Source organism: Centropristis striata, chromosome 17 (assembly GCF_030273125.1).
Source record: "Centropristis striata isolate RG_2023a ecotype Rhode Island chromosome 17, C.striata_1.0, whole genome shotgun sequence".
Taxonomy (NCBI): domain Eukaryota; kingdom Metazoa; phylum Chordata; class Actinopteri; order Perciformes; family Serranidae; genus Centropristis; species Centropristis striata.
Window position 1 is genome coordinate 2,602,861 of NC_081533.1, and position 17,015 is coordinate 2,619,875.

At 37.4% G+C, this 17,015-nt stretch overlaps 1 protein-coding gene across 1 annotated transcript in view; it reads left to right on the plus strand.

The window, feature by feature from the left end:
• Positions 1 to 17,015, plus strand: part of LOC131990124 (zinc finger protein 721-like) — a 463,174-nt gene that overhangs the window by 9,983 nt on the left and 436,176 nt on the right. The window contains exons 4-6 of the mRNA XM_059355524.1: positions 665 to 1,229; positions 9,450 to 10,089; positions 13,690 to 14,106. Coding sequence (XP_059211507.1) covers positions 665 to 1,229; positions 9,450 to 10,089; positions 13,690 to 14,106 — 1,622 coding nt within the window. The remainder of the gene's footprint in view (positions 1 to 664; positions 1,230 to 9,449; positions 10,090 to 13,689; positions 14,107 to 17,015) is intronic.

Here is a 17,015-nt window from a genome sequence, read left to right on the forward strand (position 1 = left end):
GTCCAGTGGATCTCAGTTGACTTGTTAAGTAAGTAAAAAAGTGCAACCCTTTTCATGGAATATCATAATGATAGATGATTTAAAAAAGCCAGTGAAAGCAAATAATGCAAATAATTAACAAAAGAAATGTTTCTACTATTTCGCAACAATGAACACACTTCAGATCAAACTATGAAATCTGTTAGCAGTAGGTCAGGCAAAAAAAATAAATACACACACACATATATAATATGGGTGCAGCATTCATGCAGACCAAGCTATTTATATATATATATATATATATATATATATATATATATATATATATATATATATATAAACTTCCTATTTCAAAGTATACAGCTTCAAATTATATCAATGAATAAGTGTATGAAATTAGTTATTACCTCATCAAAAGTGGTGTTTTATTTCTAAAAGAGAGAAAGAGAAAAAAGCAGAAGTTGAGACGATGATGACGATGGCCAACAATTCACTCTGCCACTGCTATAACAAACACATTTTCTGTGTGGAGTCTAACCCTGCAGGTGGTAACACCTGTTAACTCTTGAACATTAAGGGTTATGTTGTACAGACATGCTCTAAATATTTTTTATGGTTATAAATCGTTTACTCCACCATGGCATCTCACCACCGTGTCTCTCTTTCTGTCTGTCTGTTGAAACAGGAAGGAAGAGAGAGACTCAAACGGCACCACTGTAAGCTCTGTGACAAAACCTACTCAACAGCTGGAAATTTAAAGGTTCATTTCCGCATCCATACTGGAGAGAGACCTTACAGCTGTGACCAGTGTGGGAAGACTTTCAATGAAAAACAGAGCCTGAGAAAACATCAACGCATCCATACTGGAGAGAGACCATACAGCTGTGACCAGTGTGGGAAGACTTTCAATGAAAAACAGAGCCTGAGAAAACATCAACGCATCCATACTGGAGAGAGACCATACAGCTGTGACCAATGTGGGAATGCTTTCAGTCTACTACAGAGCCTGAGAAGTCATCAACGCATCCACACTGGAGAGAAACCCTATGGCTGTGACCAATGTGGGAATGCTTTCAGTCGACTACAGAGCCTGAGAAGTCATCAACGCATCCACACTGGAGAGAAACCCTACAGCTGTGACCAGTGTGGAAAAACTTTTTCTCAGAGTTCTCACCTTAAAACACACCGACGGGTTCACACTGGAGAGAAGCCGTACTGGTGTGACCAATGTGGGAAAACCTTTTCTCAGAGTTCTAGCCTTAAAACTCACCAACGGGTTCACACTGGAGAGAAACCCTAGTGGTGAGACTAAGGCAGGAAAACTTTTTCTCTGAGTGGTAGTTTTTTAGAAAAAATAAAAGTTGTTGGAGCATTATAAGTAGCCTCATTTCTTTTTAATATCCACATCATAAGACTGTTTTAAGCCTTCAATAAAAACAGATTGCTCATTCTGCTGTCGGATTAAAGTTCCTGGTGTTGGTCTGTTCTCTTAAAGCCTCCTGCGACTCCCTCACTGTCACAGGTAGGAAACTCTTTGGGATAGGCTCAGTGTTTTATGTGAAACTTTTTATGCTGAATTGAACATTTTTACCGTTGAATTAAACGGAAAATGTCCAGCTGGAAACCACATCATCCCTCAAATTGTTCTTTGTCCTGAATTAATGAACCAAGAGAGGAGATGGAACACCAACTCATGCATGTCTAAAGCATTTTTTTGTGTATTATACCAATATCATCATGTACTGGTTAAAAATAAAATTAAGTCTCATTAACACGTTGAATTATGTTTTTATATCAATTTTCTCCCAACTCTGTTTCACACCATCATCATCAACTTTCAAAATGATCAAACATGCCAATAAATATATCTAAAAACACATTAATTTAATGGAATACATTAAAAAAAACAGTCTGCACACTAAATAATGCTTCTATATATTGAATTTAATAATCACACAGTGACATTTGGAGCATGAAGCTCTATAAACCTGATTTTCTTAGATGTTTATTTTCTTCTAGAAAATGAGCAGAACCCACCGTATTTCATTTAGTGAAACAGCTGAACCCTGATCTAGTTCTGACTGGTTTAGTGGAAAGGTTCAGTATGAGGACACGATGTGCTCTCTTGACCTGCAGCTCAATAGAGGAAGGGAGCCTTAAATGTTTGTTGAACAGCTCTTCTGCAAAGTCACAGAAGTTTTAACAAATAATCATTTTAACACAGTTACAGCTAAGCTAAGCTAAATGACCCTGTCCTTCACTAGTGTGTGTATCTCTGAATGCAGCAGTGTAACATGTGGCTGTTGTGACAATATGTGTAAAACATGTTCTCTGTCTTGACAAAAAACATAATTTATCACTAAATCATCATCATCATAACAAAAGCAACAACTTTTCTAAATGCATTTGACAAAGTTCTTTACAAACACAAGTTAAAAACAGAAAATAAAGATAATGTTAGAGGATGACATAGTTCTGTGCAGTTCAAAGACAGTTCAAGGGAAGGTAAAGTTCAGGTCAAACCAGGAAAGGCTCTCTGATAAAAGTCTGTTTTAAGAAGAGATTTAAAAGAGATCACTGACTCAGCCGACCTGATTTCCTCAGGCAGGTTGTTCCAAGGTTATTATAGTTAACGACAACTAACGAAATAATGAAAACTAGAGTTGAAAAAACATTTTCAGTTTTTTTAAAAAAAAAACAACAACAATAACTAACAGAAACTGTCTTGTGTGTTTACAAAACGAACTAAAACTAATTAAATTATAGTGAAAATGTCCTTCCTTTACGTCACCTTTTTTATACATTATTCAGTGTTTCTATGAGAACATGCAACACATTGATAAATATGTTTATTTACACTGTGGTGTCTATACTCAAAACAAAATTTAATACACCTAGAACTGTAAGAGTTAATAACTTTATTGGGGCTAAGATGGATAAGCCAAATGGATTTTTGCTTCAGGCAGGTAAAAAGGCTGTTGCAGTAATCCAAGCGTGATGAGATAAAAGCATGTAAAATGGTCTCTGTGTCTTTAAAAGTTAGCATAGATCGTATTTTAGAAATATTTCGAAGGTGATATTATTATATATTATATTTGGATCTTATATTAGGCTTTATATTAGTATTGAAATAAACGTTTTTAAATAAAGTAATAATAATGATAATATTAATAATTAAGGAATGTAGGAACACTTTTACATTAGAGTTAACCCTCTGGATCCACCAAAAGCGCCGGAGCACGACTTCTTCAAAAATCAATCTTCAATTTAATGCATCAACTCTTTTTCAGCAATGGTAAAAAAAAAAAAAAAACACTTAATCCAAGTGTAAAGTGTTATTTTCCCTTTTTTTAATCGATATTTTCAAATTCTGCAGTGTGCATTCAGCATTTTATTATTGATACGTATTGATTTGATGTATTCTGTGATGTTTAAGGTTTTTTGTGATTTTTGTGTATTTTTCTGTGTATTTTTCTGTGTTTTTTTTTTATTTTTGTGTTTTTGTATTTTTTTGTGTTTTCTATGTGTTTTCATGTGTGTTTTTTTTTATCTTTTTTTTATATTTTATGTGTGTTTTATTTATTTGTTTTTTTTAATTATTATTTTGTGTGTGTTTTTTATTTAAAAATGTGTATGTTTTTTTGGTCTGTTTTTGTGTCTTTTTTTACTTTTATATATAAAAAGGGTTTCCGTGTCTTATTTTGTCTTTTTACTTGTTTTGTTTTTGATGTGTGTTTTGTGTTTTTTGTCATTTTTATGTGTTTTGTTAGAGGGTAAACCTTTTACAGCCTCTAACTCTCACCCGGGATCTTTTTTCTAAACTTGGTCTTACAAAACACTCAGAACAAATGAATAAAGTCAACCATTTATTGAAAGAATCATAGCCAAATGCAATGCTCAGCGCTGGACTCTGCAATGTGACCCCGATGGCACCACAAGACAGAGTGATTACAAACTTCCTTATTGTTACATATCGTTAGCCTCATAGCATATTTGCCTAAGTCATATTTGAGCGTTTCGGAAAACAAACAAAAAACGATACATACATCACACTGGTCTTTTTTTTGGAACGAACACAGAGTACTTCTGCTCACTGAACGCTATTCCGAAAATATGAACAGGTTCACTGCAAAAACTCAAAATCTAACCAAGAATACTTATCTTATATCTTGTCAAAATGTCTTATTTCTAGTCAAAACAAATCTCTTTACACTTGCAATAAAAAGTGTTTTGCTAGCGTTTATATCACTTCATCATACCTTGTTGCAGAAATGTGATTAAAAGTAAAAACACACGTCTCCTAATCCCTTTGATTGACTGAAAGTACATTTATTGTCTAGAAAGTTGAAGAAACATGAACTAGCTTACCAGATGAATCAATGAGAAGACTTATTACTTCACTTGTGGTCAGCAGAGCCTCTTTGTTATGCGGTTGGCCATGTTTGTATGGAGTGGCAAAAAGGCCACACGATGTCAAAGAGATGACTAAGGCAGAAAGTGATTTTGGACTCTAACATGTATTCTGAGTAGTATGTATGCTGAGAACATAGGCAATGAGGCAGAAAGATGCAGCAGTATTAGGAGAGTAAAGTTGGGGGGAGATATCACAATTTGGCCAAAAAATGACTTAGGCAATTATGCTATGAGGCTAACAATATATTCTTGGATTTTGGCGATTTGTTTGTGATATGCATTGGTTACCACCCCTTAACCAAGCATCTGGAGATGGAACATCTCACTGATCTTTCAGACTTTATGTGTGTGTTTTGTTGTCTGCTGAAGCTTTCACATCCTGTCTCCCTCCTTATTCTGCTTCTCCCCCCACATACCTTCCCTGACCTCTGACCTCTCCTACCCCTGAAATGACCCAGTCCTAAACCCAGCTCATAATTTTAGGACTCAGGCAACCTGAGTAATTCCCCCGCTCCCACAACTCCCTCAAGGCTAGGCAAACAGCAGGTCAATGTGTTGGCCTTCAGCAGCATGTGCCGCCTCCCCCCGGCACCTCCAGCCCATTCACTGCTGATCTGCCACCTCCCTGTTCAAGCAGGCCTGCAGTGTGTGTGCAGAACAGAGTGTGTCATCGTGTACATTTAATTCTCCCAACTCAACTATAGCCTCAGCTACGTGTAGACGGGCCCTATATCTGTAAATGTGTTAACATTATCTTTGCAAATTGAAAAAGCGGCGGGGAGAGATCTTCATCAGATGTCTTCACCTCGGTCTGAGGCCATCTTTCTCCAACCTGTGAATCTTATTTTTAGTGAAGTTATTGTAAAGACTCCTGTTGTTAAGTGGATCACAGAAAAATCCTTCATTCTAAATTTAAACTCCCCCTTGGAAAATACTCACAGTTCATTATGATGTTTATTTTCTAATTCATAAAGTTTGTGATCATTGAAAATCAAAAGGCTTAAAATCTTTGAGTTATATAATTGGATGTCCAGTTCAAAGCCTTTTCTTCCATCTACATCTTCCAGAGGCTTCTGAGTAGTGCTGGGGCATGAAGTGACCAGCTGCTATGCAGCTCTGTAAGCCAGGGGAGTGTTATCTTGTGGCTTCCTCTGGATCTCTTGAAAAGTCATTCACTTCTGTGTTTAAATGGACAATGTATCTGCTCCTAAGAAGTGCTGACAATTTCTAAAAATGTCTCCTCACTCACCATTCCTGACATTTATCAACCTTTTTTGGACATTAGACATATTAAAATGTTTATAGTATATTATATAGTTTTGTCAGACAACCTGTGCAGAGGCAATTCATTTATGAGATGAATTGTATGTCTTTATATTTCCAATTGATATTGTATCATTCTAGGACATTTATTGACCCTCCCCACATGTGAGTCTATGTGTTTTCAAACTTTACATGTGATCACACTCCCGTTAATTTTAACTAACAGTTATATGCAATTATTATCATACATTTTAACACTCAGAGAATAACATTAATCAGACAATTTTGTTTTTGTTGTGCCCAATGTGTAGAAGTGTCAGATGGTGAAAAGGTTTTCTGCTCTAATGTTTTAAACTCCTTTAACGTGAGTTCAAAAGGATCTAGGCCTTTCTCTGTCTCTGCCATTTCCACCTCGCCTGCTAGTTTCTTGTGTGTGTGTATGTATGACGTAAGGTCAGAGTGTCTTGTGAAGGGCTGTGTGTGTGTGTGTGTGTGTGTGTGTGTGTGTGTGTGTCCCTGGTCTCTGCTATCTGTCTTCTCTCTCTTCTTGTATGTGTATTGTGTGCTGAGTCTGATGTCCTCACAAAGCCTGTCAGGAGAAATATCAATGTCAACACAATAAACTCATGATGAAAATGGTGACTTCTGGTGACCAAACAATAAAACTCAAATAAAAATGGTGACCTAGTTGTTTTTAGTTCAGAGCCAATTCAATTCAATTTATATTTCTTACTGGTGTTTATTTAAAGATACTAATGGAATCTAGCTAATTGTCATTCAATTAATCGTAAGCCAAAACAGTAAAGATATTTCTATCAAACCCCGGGACAAGCCGGCCATATAGATTAGAATCCTTGAGATAAGCAGTTGTTTGGACAGTAAATCATTTTAAAGGGATACATTTGTTTCTTTTTATGATGTTGTACTATATTAAGCAATAGGCAGAAATAAGGTCATCAATTGGATAAAATACCTCCCAGGACAAGTATGTTAAATCTTTGATTAGTCTCATGAGAACATGTTTTCTGTTCTCTAGGGGATATAGAAACTGGGCATTTTGAGAGTTTATTTTTTTTCTTCTCCCTTTTTTTCTTCCCAGTTACCCACTAGTTACCTCTGCGTCTAAAAGGGGAACCCCCTCGGTCATTTGGTAGTGATTGTTGATTGTTGTTTCTATTCTAGTTTTCTAACCAAAGAATATGCGCGACAATTATGATTGTGATAACCGTCAGGGTGATCAGGCCTTTCCGTGTACCACAACCGAGTCGTTTGATTGGCTTATCATACCTCCTGCTTCTCCCCCCACATACCTTCCCTGACCTCTGACCTCTCCTACCCCTTAAATGACCCAGTCCTGTCAGTGAGTAACCCAGGTCATAAGTTTGCTCTGATTGGATGATCAGCGTTTCAGGGCTCAGCCAATGAGAAGCTGCGGGGGGCGGGGCATAGAGTCAGCCTGCAACACAACAGAGTCCTCTTCAGACGGAAACCAGGACCAGGACCGGCAGCACACAGCGGAATGGAGCAGAACCAGGACCCGGAGGACTCCAGTAGACCAGCAGCAGGCTCTGATAGCACCGATGTTCAGGTCAGACTTTATTCTGTTGTCTCCTTGTTTTCTGGCTTCATGTACTGTAGTGTATGATTCACTACCCCTCTTGAATGAAAAAGAATGGATGGACGACCAGATGAAAGTTCCTTTTAGTCTTCTGTATTATAACTCAGCAAAAAATACAGGAACATTGGAGGAGACTATTGTCCAATTTTAAGGCTGTTGAATGAAAGGTCCCACACCAAATGAAGCCCTGTCTCCTCTAAAAATTCCTATGTGTGAGGCGTTTTTAAGCCTTCGGTTCTGACCCATGGACGCGTCTTCCAGAGGCCCAAATACACTCACTAAATTTACTTTTTAACCTTATTTGGCTGACATCCAAAACCCCTTTTCTTTCTGATCGATGTTCACATTCCAACATCTCCACTGTCAAAACAGCTGTCCCCAGAGTCTACCCAAGAAGTCCTGATTTCTCTATTTTCCCAAGGGTCAGGATGAGCCCCAAAGGGTCAGAGAGGCCCCTCTTTACTGGCGCCAATATCCTCTGCCCATGTCACGTACAGTATACTATTTGTGGCACGAAAATATACTACAGTACAAATGAGTGGGACACATTAAATACTTCGTTTTCCGAGATATTTTCCCACCACTTCTTTGTGTATTCGGGAGGGGGAGGAGGAGGGGGGTCTCTGTTCTGATCAGATTCAGATCAATCAGCTCTAAAAAGCTCCAGCTTTAGTTTCTTTTTCCATCAAATCAAAAGTAGTTTATTGAGCTTCTCCTTCTCTGTGTAACTTTATCAGAATCAGACTCTTCTCTGCTCCCTGCAGATAAAAACAAGTACTAACGGCTGCGGCCGGCTTCAATACTAACTTGTGCGGCGGTGCTGTCATGGGCGGGGCTTGACCGTCCAGCCAGTCAAGCCCCACCCATGACAGCACGTCACAGGCCAAGCTCTGCCTAGAGTGCTCTACGTCATCGTGGTTAGTTCAGGGACAGTCGGGATTTCGGATACTCGGTAGAAACAGCGCCTGGATGGAGTATTTTCCCTACTGCTGTACATTTACTAAACGACTATTTGACTGAAGATTGATCTAAAATTTTAATAAAACTTTAGTGAACATAAAAACTGTCTTTGCAATGTCTTTTGCAGCGACATATTGTGTGTTTTGCTATTAATAAATAGGTTTGTCATTGTTTATGTCATTAACAGAAACCTGAAAGCAGCAAAATGCAGAGAAGTGAGTGATTATTTTATAGGCTACATAAATGATCATGTAGGCATCATCAATCAGCAGACTGTACAACAATCAAAGAAAGCATTATATAATTCTCATATCTTCCAATGATGTAGGTCTGCATCAGTCTAAAAAACATACCTTGAAAAACTTTTTTAACCACTTCTCACCTATACAGCGTCATGTCCTGTATTGATGTGTCATAGCCTTTGTTACTGTATGTGCCTGTTTGTGTGGAGTGTATTTTGGGACTTGTCCAGGTAATCAAGGGCAGTGGTTCTCAGTTGACTTGTTAAGTAAGTAAAAAAGTGCAACCCTTTTCATGGAATATCATAATGATAGATGATTGAAACGAGCCAGTGATAGCAAATAATGCAAATAATTAACAAAAGAAATGTTTCTACTATTTCCCAACAATGAACACACTTCAGATCAAACTATGAAATCTGTTAGCAGTAGGTCAGGCAAAAAAAAAAAAAAATACACACATATATAATTTGGGTGCAGCATTCATGCAAACCAAGCTATTTATATATATATATATATATATATATATATATATATATATATAAATATATAAACTTTCTATATATATAAAAACTTCCTATTTCAAAGTATACAGCTTCAAATTATATCAATGAATAAGTGTATGGCATTAGTTATTACCTCATCAAAAGTGGTGTTTTATTTCTCGAAGTGAGAAGAAAGTTGAAAGTTGAGACGATGATGACGATGGCCAACAATTCACTCTGCCACTGCTATAACAAACACATTTTCTGTGTGGAGTCTAACCCTGCAGGTGGTAACACCTGTTAACAGTTGAACATAAAGGGTTATGTTGTACAGACGTGCTCTAAATATTATTTATGGTTATAAATCGCTTACTCCACCATGGCATCTCACCACCGTGTCTCTCTTTCTTTCTTTCTGTCTGTTGAAACAGGAAGGAAGAGAGAGACTCAAACGGCATCACTGTCAGCTCTGTGACAAAACCTACTCAACAGCTGGAAGTTTAAAGGTTCATCTCCGCATCCATACTGGAGAGAGACCTTACGGCTGTGACCAGTGTGGGAATGCTTTCAGTCAACTACAGAACCTGAGAAGTCATCAACGCATCCACACTGGAGAGAAACCTTACAGCTGTGACCAATGTGGGAATGCTTTCAGTCTACGAAAGAGCCTGAGAGATCATCAACACATCCACACTGGAGAGAAACCTTACAGCTGTGACCAGTGTGGGAATGCTTTCAGTCAACTACAGAGCCTGAGACGTCATCAACGCATCCACACTGGAGAGAAACCTTACAGCTGTGACCAGTGTGGGAATGCTTTCAGTCAACTACAGCACCTGAGAAGTCATCAACGCATCCACACTGGAGAGAAACCTTATAGCTGTGACCAATGTGGGAATTCTTTCAATGAAAAAAAGAGCTTGAGAAATCATCAACGCATCCACACTGGAGAGAGACCTTACAGCTGTGACCAGTGTGGGAATGCTTTCAATCAGAAATCGAGCTTGAGAAAACATCAACGCATCCATACTGGAGAGAAACCTTACAGCTGTGACCAATGTGGAAAAACTTTTTCTCAAAGTAGTAACCTTGAAGAACACCGACGCATTCACACTGGAGAGAAGCCGTACTGGTGTGACCAATGTGGGAAAACCTTTTCTCAGAGTTCTAGCCTTAAAAAACACCAACGGGTTCACACAGGAGAGAAACCCTAGTGGTGAGACTAAGGCAGGAAAACTTTTTCTCTGAGTGGTAGTTTTTAAGAAAAAATAAACGTTGTTAGAGCATTATTAGTAGCCTTTTTTCTTTTTAATATCCACATCATAAGATTGTTTTAAGCCTTCAATAAAAACAGATTGCTCATTGTGCAGTTGGATTAAAGTTCCTGGTGTTGGTGTGTTCTTTTAAAGCCTCCTGCGACTCCATCACTGTCACAGGTAGGAAACTCTTTGGGATAGGCTCAATGTTTTATGTGAAACTTTTGATGCTGAACTGAACATTTTTACCGTTGAATTAAACGGAAAATGTCCAGCTGGAAACCACATCATCCCTCAAATTGTTCTTTGTCCTGAATTAATGAACCAAGAGAGGAGATGGAACACCAACTCATGCATGTCTAAAGCATTTTTTTTGTGTATTATACCAATATCATCATGTACTGGTTAAAAATAAAATTAAGTCTCATTAACACGTTGAATTATGTTTTTATATCAATTTTCTCCCAACTCTGTTTCACACAATCATCATCAACTTTCAAAATGATCAAACATGCCATAAAAATACATCTAAAAACACATTAATTTAATGGAATACATTGAAAAAAACACTGTCTGGACACTAAATAATGCTTCTTTATATTGAATTTAATAATCACACAGTGACATTTGGAGCATGAAGCTCTATGAACCTGATTTTTTTCTATGTTTATTTTCTTCTAGAAAATGAGCAGAACCCACCGTATTTCATTTAGTGAAACAGCTGAACCCTGATCTAGTTCTGACTGGTTTAGTGGAAAGGTTCAGTATGAGGACACGATGTGCTCTCTTGACCTGCAGCTCAATAGAGGAAGGGAGCCTTAAATGTTTGTTGAACAGCTCTTCTGCAAAGTCACTGAAGTTTCAACAAATAATCATTTTAACACAGTTACAGCTAAGCTAAGCTAAATGACCCTGTCCTTCACTAGTGTGTGTATCTCTGAATGCAGCAGTGTAACATGTGGCTGTTGTGACAATATGTGTAAAACATGTTCTCTGTCTTGACAAAAAACATAATTTATCATTAAATCATCATCATCACAACAAAAACAACAACTTTTCAAAATGCATTTGACAAAGTTCTTTACAAACACAAGTTAAAAACAGACATGAAACAAAAAACAAAGATAATGTTAGAGAATGACATAGTTCTGTGCAGTTCAAAGACAGTTCAAGGGAAGGTAAAGTTCAGGTCAAACCAGGAAAGGCTCTCTGATAAAAGTCTGTTTTAAGAAGAGATTTAAAAGAAATCACTGACTCAGCCGACCTGATTTCCTCAGGCAGGTTGTTCCAAGGTTATTATAGTCAACAACAACTAACGAAATAATGAAAACTAGAGTTGAAAAAACATTTTCATTAACTGAAATAAAAATAAAAACAAGAGTTTTAAAAAAAAACCAACAACAATAACTAAAAGAAACTGTCTTGTGTGGTTACAAAACAAACTAAAACAAATTAAATTATAGTGAAAATGTCCTTCGTTTACGTCTTAGTCAACTTTTTTTATACATTATTCAGTGTTTCTATGAGAACATGCAACACATTGATGAATATGTTTATTTAGACTGTGATGTCTATACTCAAAACAAAATTCATTACACCTAGAACTGTAAGAGTTATTAACTTTATTGGGGCTAAGATGCATAAGCCAAATGGATTTTTGCTTCAGGCAGGTAAAAAGGCTGTTGCAGTAATCCAAGCGTGATGAGATAAAAGCATGTAAAATGGTCTCTGTGTCTTTAAAAGTTAGCATAGATCGTATTTTAGAAATATTTCGAAGGTGATATTATTTTTTGTGTGTTTCTTGTAAACAAACAAAAACATACGTGTTTTCGGTGTGTTTTGTGTCTTTTTATGTCTTTTGTAAAAAAAAATATATATTAAAAAAGTATATTTGTGTGGGTTTTTTTGGTGTGTGTGTTTTTGTGTGTTTTCAAAATGTTGATCCAGTAAGTCAAAATGAAATAATGATCAGGTCATATAGGTGAGGTTGTGCTGAAAAAAATTGCCAAAAATAGTGTCAAAACAGCCCCAAACTCCAAAGGGTTAAAAGAACATTAAATAGAAATAGTTTGCTCTGATTGGATGATCAGCGTTTCATGGCTCAGCCAATGAGAAGCTGCGGGGGGCGGGGCATAGAGTCAGACTGCAGCACAACAGAGTCCTCTTCAAACGGAAACCAGGACCAGGACCAGGACCGGCAGCACACAGCGGAATGGAGCAGAACCAGGACCCGGAGGACTCCAGTAGACCAGCAGCAGGCTCTGATAGCACCGATGTTCAGGTCAGACTTTATTCTGTTGTCTCCGTGTTTTCTGGCTTCATGTACAAATGAGTGGGACACATTAAATACTTTGTTTTCTGCGATATTTTCACAACATGAACAGACTTATGACCTGCCACAGGGAGGGGTGGGGGGGGTGTGGGCGATGTATGCATATCTGTATATGTGGAAGTTTGAGTGTGTAGGCCTGAGACCTGCCTGTCCAGTACCTAATCAGTCCCGTCTCAGTTCGCTGGAATAACACAAGCGATAGCCAAGACGTTGCTAAGGAGATGACCTTCCTTCCTGGGCTCCCGGGCAAGGCAGACAGTCAACGGGTGGTTGTGGGGGTTGAGAGAGGGGGGGGGGGGGGGGGGGGGGGGGTGGGATGGTAGTGTCTCACTACATTCCTCAGCAGGGGAGATTAGCAACGGCCTTGGAGCCAAGGCTGTTGTTTGGGGAAGCCAGATAAGATTGGAATTTGGGCTGTGGGTGAAAGTGGCAGCGATTTCTGCTACTAATCCTGTCGATGGTAAAAATGTCCCTGCTGGTCTCCGGTTTGATCCAGTTGAGAGACCAGCTGATTAAATCCATGTTTTTTGTTTTTTGAGAGCAGTGTAGAGAGAGTCTTCCAAAAAGTAAGACAGCAGGCAAGACGAGACGAGAGGAGCGAAGCAGGGAAAAACACAGGGGGAGGGAGAAAGAAAAAGAGTGAGACCGCCTCCGTTGAGAGTCAAGTCAGAAGTTAAAAGTGGTGTTTTATTTCTAGAAGTGAGAAAGAGAAAAAAGCAGAAGTTGAGACGATGATGACGATGGACAACAATTCACTCTGCCACTGCTATAACAAACACATTTTCTGTGTGGAGTCTAACCCTGCAGGTGGTAACACCTGTTCACTCTTGAACATTAAGGGTTATGTTGTACAGACGTGCTCTAAATATTATTTATGTTTATAAATCGCTTACTCCACCATGGCATCTCACCACCGTGTCTCTCTTTCTGTCTGTCTGTTGAAACAGGAAGGAAGAGAGAGACTCAAACGGCACCACTGTCAGCTCTGTGACAAAACCTACTCAACAGCTGGAAGTTTAAAGGTTCATCTCCGCATCCATACTGGAGAGAGACCTTACAGCTGTGACCAATGTGAGAATGCTTTCAGTCAACTACAGAAACTGAGAAACCATCAACGCATCCATACTGGAGAGAAACCTTACAGCTGTGACCAGTGTGGGAATGCTTTCAGTCAAATACAGAGCTTGAGAGATCATCAACGCATCCATACTGGAGAGAAACCTTACAGCTGTGACCAGTGTGGGAATGCTTTCAGTCAACTACAGAGCCTGAGAAGTCATCAACACATCCACACTGGAGAGAAACCCTACGGCTGTGACCAATGTGAGAATGCTTTCAGTCGAGTACAGAGCCTGAGAAGTCATCAACGCATCCACTCTGGAGAGAAACCCTACGGCTGTGACCGATGTGGAAAAACCTTTTCTCAGAGTTGTAGCCTTAAAACACACCAACGGGTTCACACTGGAGAGAAGCCGTACAGCTGTGACCAATGTGGGAAAACCTTTTCTCAGAGTTCTAGCCTTAAAAAACACCAACGGGTTCACACTGGAGAGAAACCCTAGTGGTGAAACTAAGGCAGGAAATCTTTTTCTCTGAGTGGTAGTTTTTTAGAAAAAATAAAAGTTGTTAGAGCATTATTAGTAGCCTTTTTTCTTTTTAATATCCACATCATAAGATTGTTTTAAGCCTTCAATAAAAACAGATTGCTCATTGTGCTGTCTGATTAAAGTTCCTGGTGTTGGTCTGTTCTCTTAAAGCCTCCTGCGACTCCCTCACTGTCACAGGTAGGAAACTCTTTGGGATAGGCTCAATGTTTTATGTGAATCTTTTGATGCTGAACTGAACATTTTTACAATTGAATTAAATGGAAAATGTCCAGCTGGAAACTACATCATCCCTCAAATTGTTCTTTGTCCTGAATTAATGAACCAAGAGAGGAGATGAAACAGCATCTCTTGCATGTCTAAAGCATTATTTGTGTGTGTTATTATACCAATATCATCATGTACTGATTAAAAACAAAATTAAGTCTCATTAACATGTTGAATTATGTTTTTATATCAATTTTCTCCCAACTCTGTTTCACACCATCATCTTGCAGCTGAAAGAATAGGCTAAAATTATCAAACATGCCAAAAATATATCTAAAAACACATTAATTTAATGGAATACATTGAAAAAAAAACACTGTCTGGACACTTAATAATGCTTCTATATATTTAATTTAATAATCACACAGTGACATTTGGAGCATGAAGCTCTATAAACCTGATTTTTTTTTAGATGTTTATTTTCTTCTAGAAAATGAGCAGAACCCACCGTATTTCATTTAATGAAACAGCTGAACCCTGATCTAGTTCTGACTGGTTTAGTGGAAAGGTTCAGTATGAGGACACGATGTGCTCTCTTGACCTGCAGCTCAATAGAGGAAGGGAGCCTTAAATGTTTGTTGAACAGCTCTTCTGCAAAGTCACTGAAGTTTTAACAAATAATAATTGTAACACAGTTACAGCTAAGCTAAGCTAAATGACCCTATCCTTCACTAGTGTGTGTTTCTCTGAATGCACCAGTGTTAATATGGCTGTTGTGACAATATGTGTAAAACATGTTCTGTGTCTTGCCAAAAAATTATGAGATAAAAAGTCTATAATTATGAGATAAACTCATAATTATGAGATGAAATGTCATAATCATGAGATAAAATGTCATATTCATGAGATAAAATGTCCTTATTATAAGATAAAATGTCATATTTATGGCATAAAAAGTCAAAATTATGAGGTAAATGTCATAATTATGAGATAAATGTCATAATTATCAGATACAAGTCATAATTATGAGATAAAATGTCATACTTATTTTTGAAATTAAGGTTCCTTCTTTTCAACTTTTCATCTCATAATTTTGACTTTTTTTAAATCTCATAACGTCAACTTAATATGGGCAAAAATTCCTCAACAAATCCAAGTTTTAACTTTAATTTTTTAACTGGCGAAAATCGGCTTTTATAACATGAAAATTATAAAAAAGCAGTAGTGTGTGGGCCAAAGTGAACTTACAGAGACCTTATTTCTATTTTAGACTCACAAATCAGCTCCATGTGGATATAAGCCACCAGGTGATTTACAGTGATTTGATGTTTTATGAAAAAATCTGACTCAAATCAACATTTTTTAGTTTATTTAATTTTAGTGCAAAAAAAATGATGGAAAAATGTATTATTTTACCACTTTAAGGCATCACAATCTTAAATTTGCACAAATGGAAACCACCCAGACTCTATTCAGAAAACAAGCATTTTAAAAGTTTTTTGCTTGTCGTCTTGCAGACAGACGTGACAAAGCACAAACTCAGACTTTTTACACATCTGCATCCTGATGCAGTCAATTCTGCATATTTTTGATCAATTTCTTGCCAATAAGTCACAGCAGAATGAGTTTATTATGGATGCTTAGTGTTGTATTAGAGGCAGTCAGCTGCTCAGAAAGGAGTAAATCTTGTTTGGGCTTTTGGGACTCAAACTGGTGTTATCTATTGATGGAAACAGGGATAAAACATGAGAAAAAGCAAAGTACAAAAGTTAATCTTTACATATACACACACAGAAATGATAATAATTAATATTACAAATATCTGTAGAATAGATGAAATAAAATAAAATATTTTTTACTTTAATATGACGGTCAGTAATATGACGCAAACTTTGCTTTTTTCTACATTAAATTTAAAGTTTGACTGTAATAAAACAGAGGGTTGCCTTGATATGTATCAATATTATTATTATTATTATTATTATTATTATTAATAATAATAATAATAATAATAATAATAATATGTCTTTTTTAAAACATATAATTCACTGTAATTTAACATTCAAGATCATTAAGCAGTTAAATAATACTGTAAAAAAATCTAATCTAAGATTTTAACCTCTATTTTATGGTTTATATTTGAAACAAGAGCAATTTACCTTTTTTAAATTGAATGATATTTTTACTTAATGTAAAGACAAACAAAACAATAAAAATCTTGAGAAATACAACATAAAAAAAAATAAACATAAAAAATAAATATATATATATAGTTTTATTTACAGTGCACCAATGCATATAGCAAGTCATTTAAATAAATAGTCAACAGTAACAGTTGTCTGGTGTCACAGTTCATCTCACTGCTGTTTAGTCGCCCGTTGCAGCGCTGGAGTGTATTCCCTCTTCTCTCCGTCACCTTTAAACGTTGAAAGTCCTGCAGCTTTCAGCCAGGTGAGTCTTGGTCCAGCAGGGGGCAGCAGAGGGTTCATTCAGCTCACAGCCTCTGGCTCCTACTTTCACTTTGTGTTTTGAAGTGCAGCACAACGAAGAGAAGAGCTGCTGCTGCTGCTGCTGCTGCTGCTGCTGCCAGAGCCACAACAACATAGAGGCAGACTCTGCTCCGGACCCCTCCTGCTGCTGCTGCTGCTGCTGGTTTTGG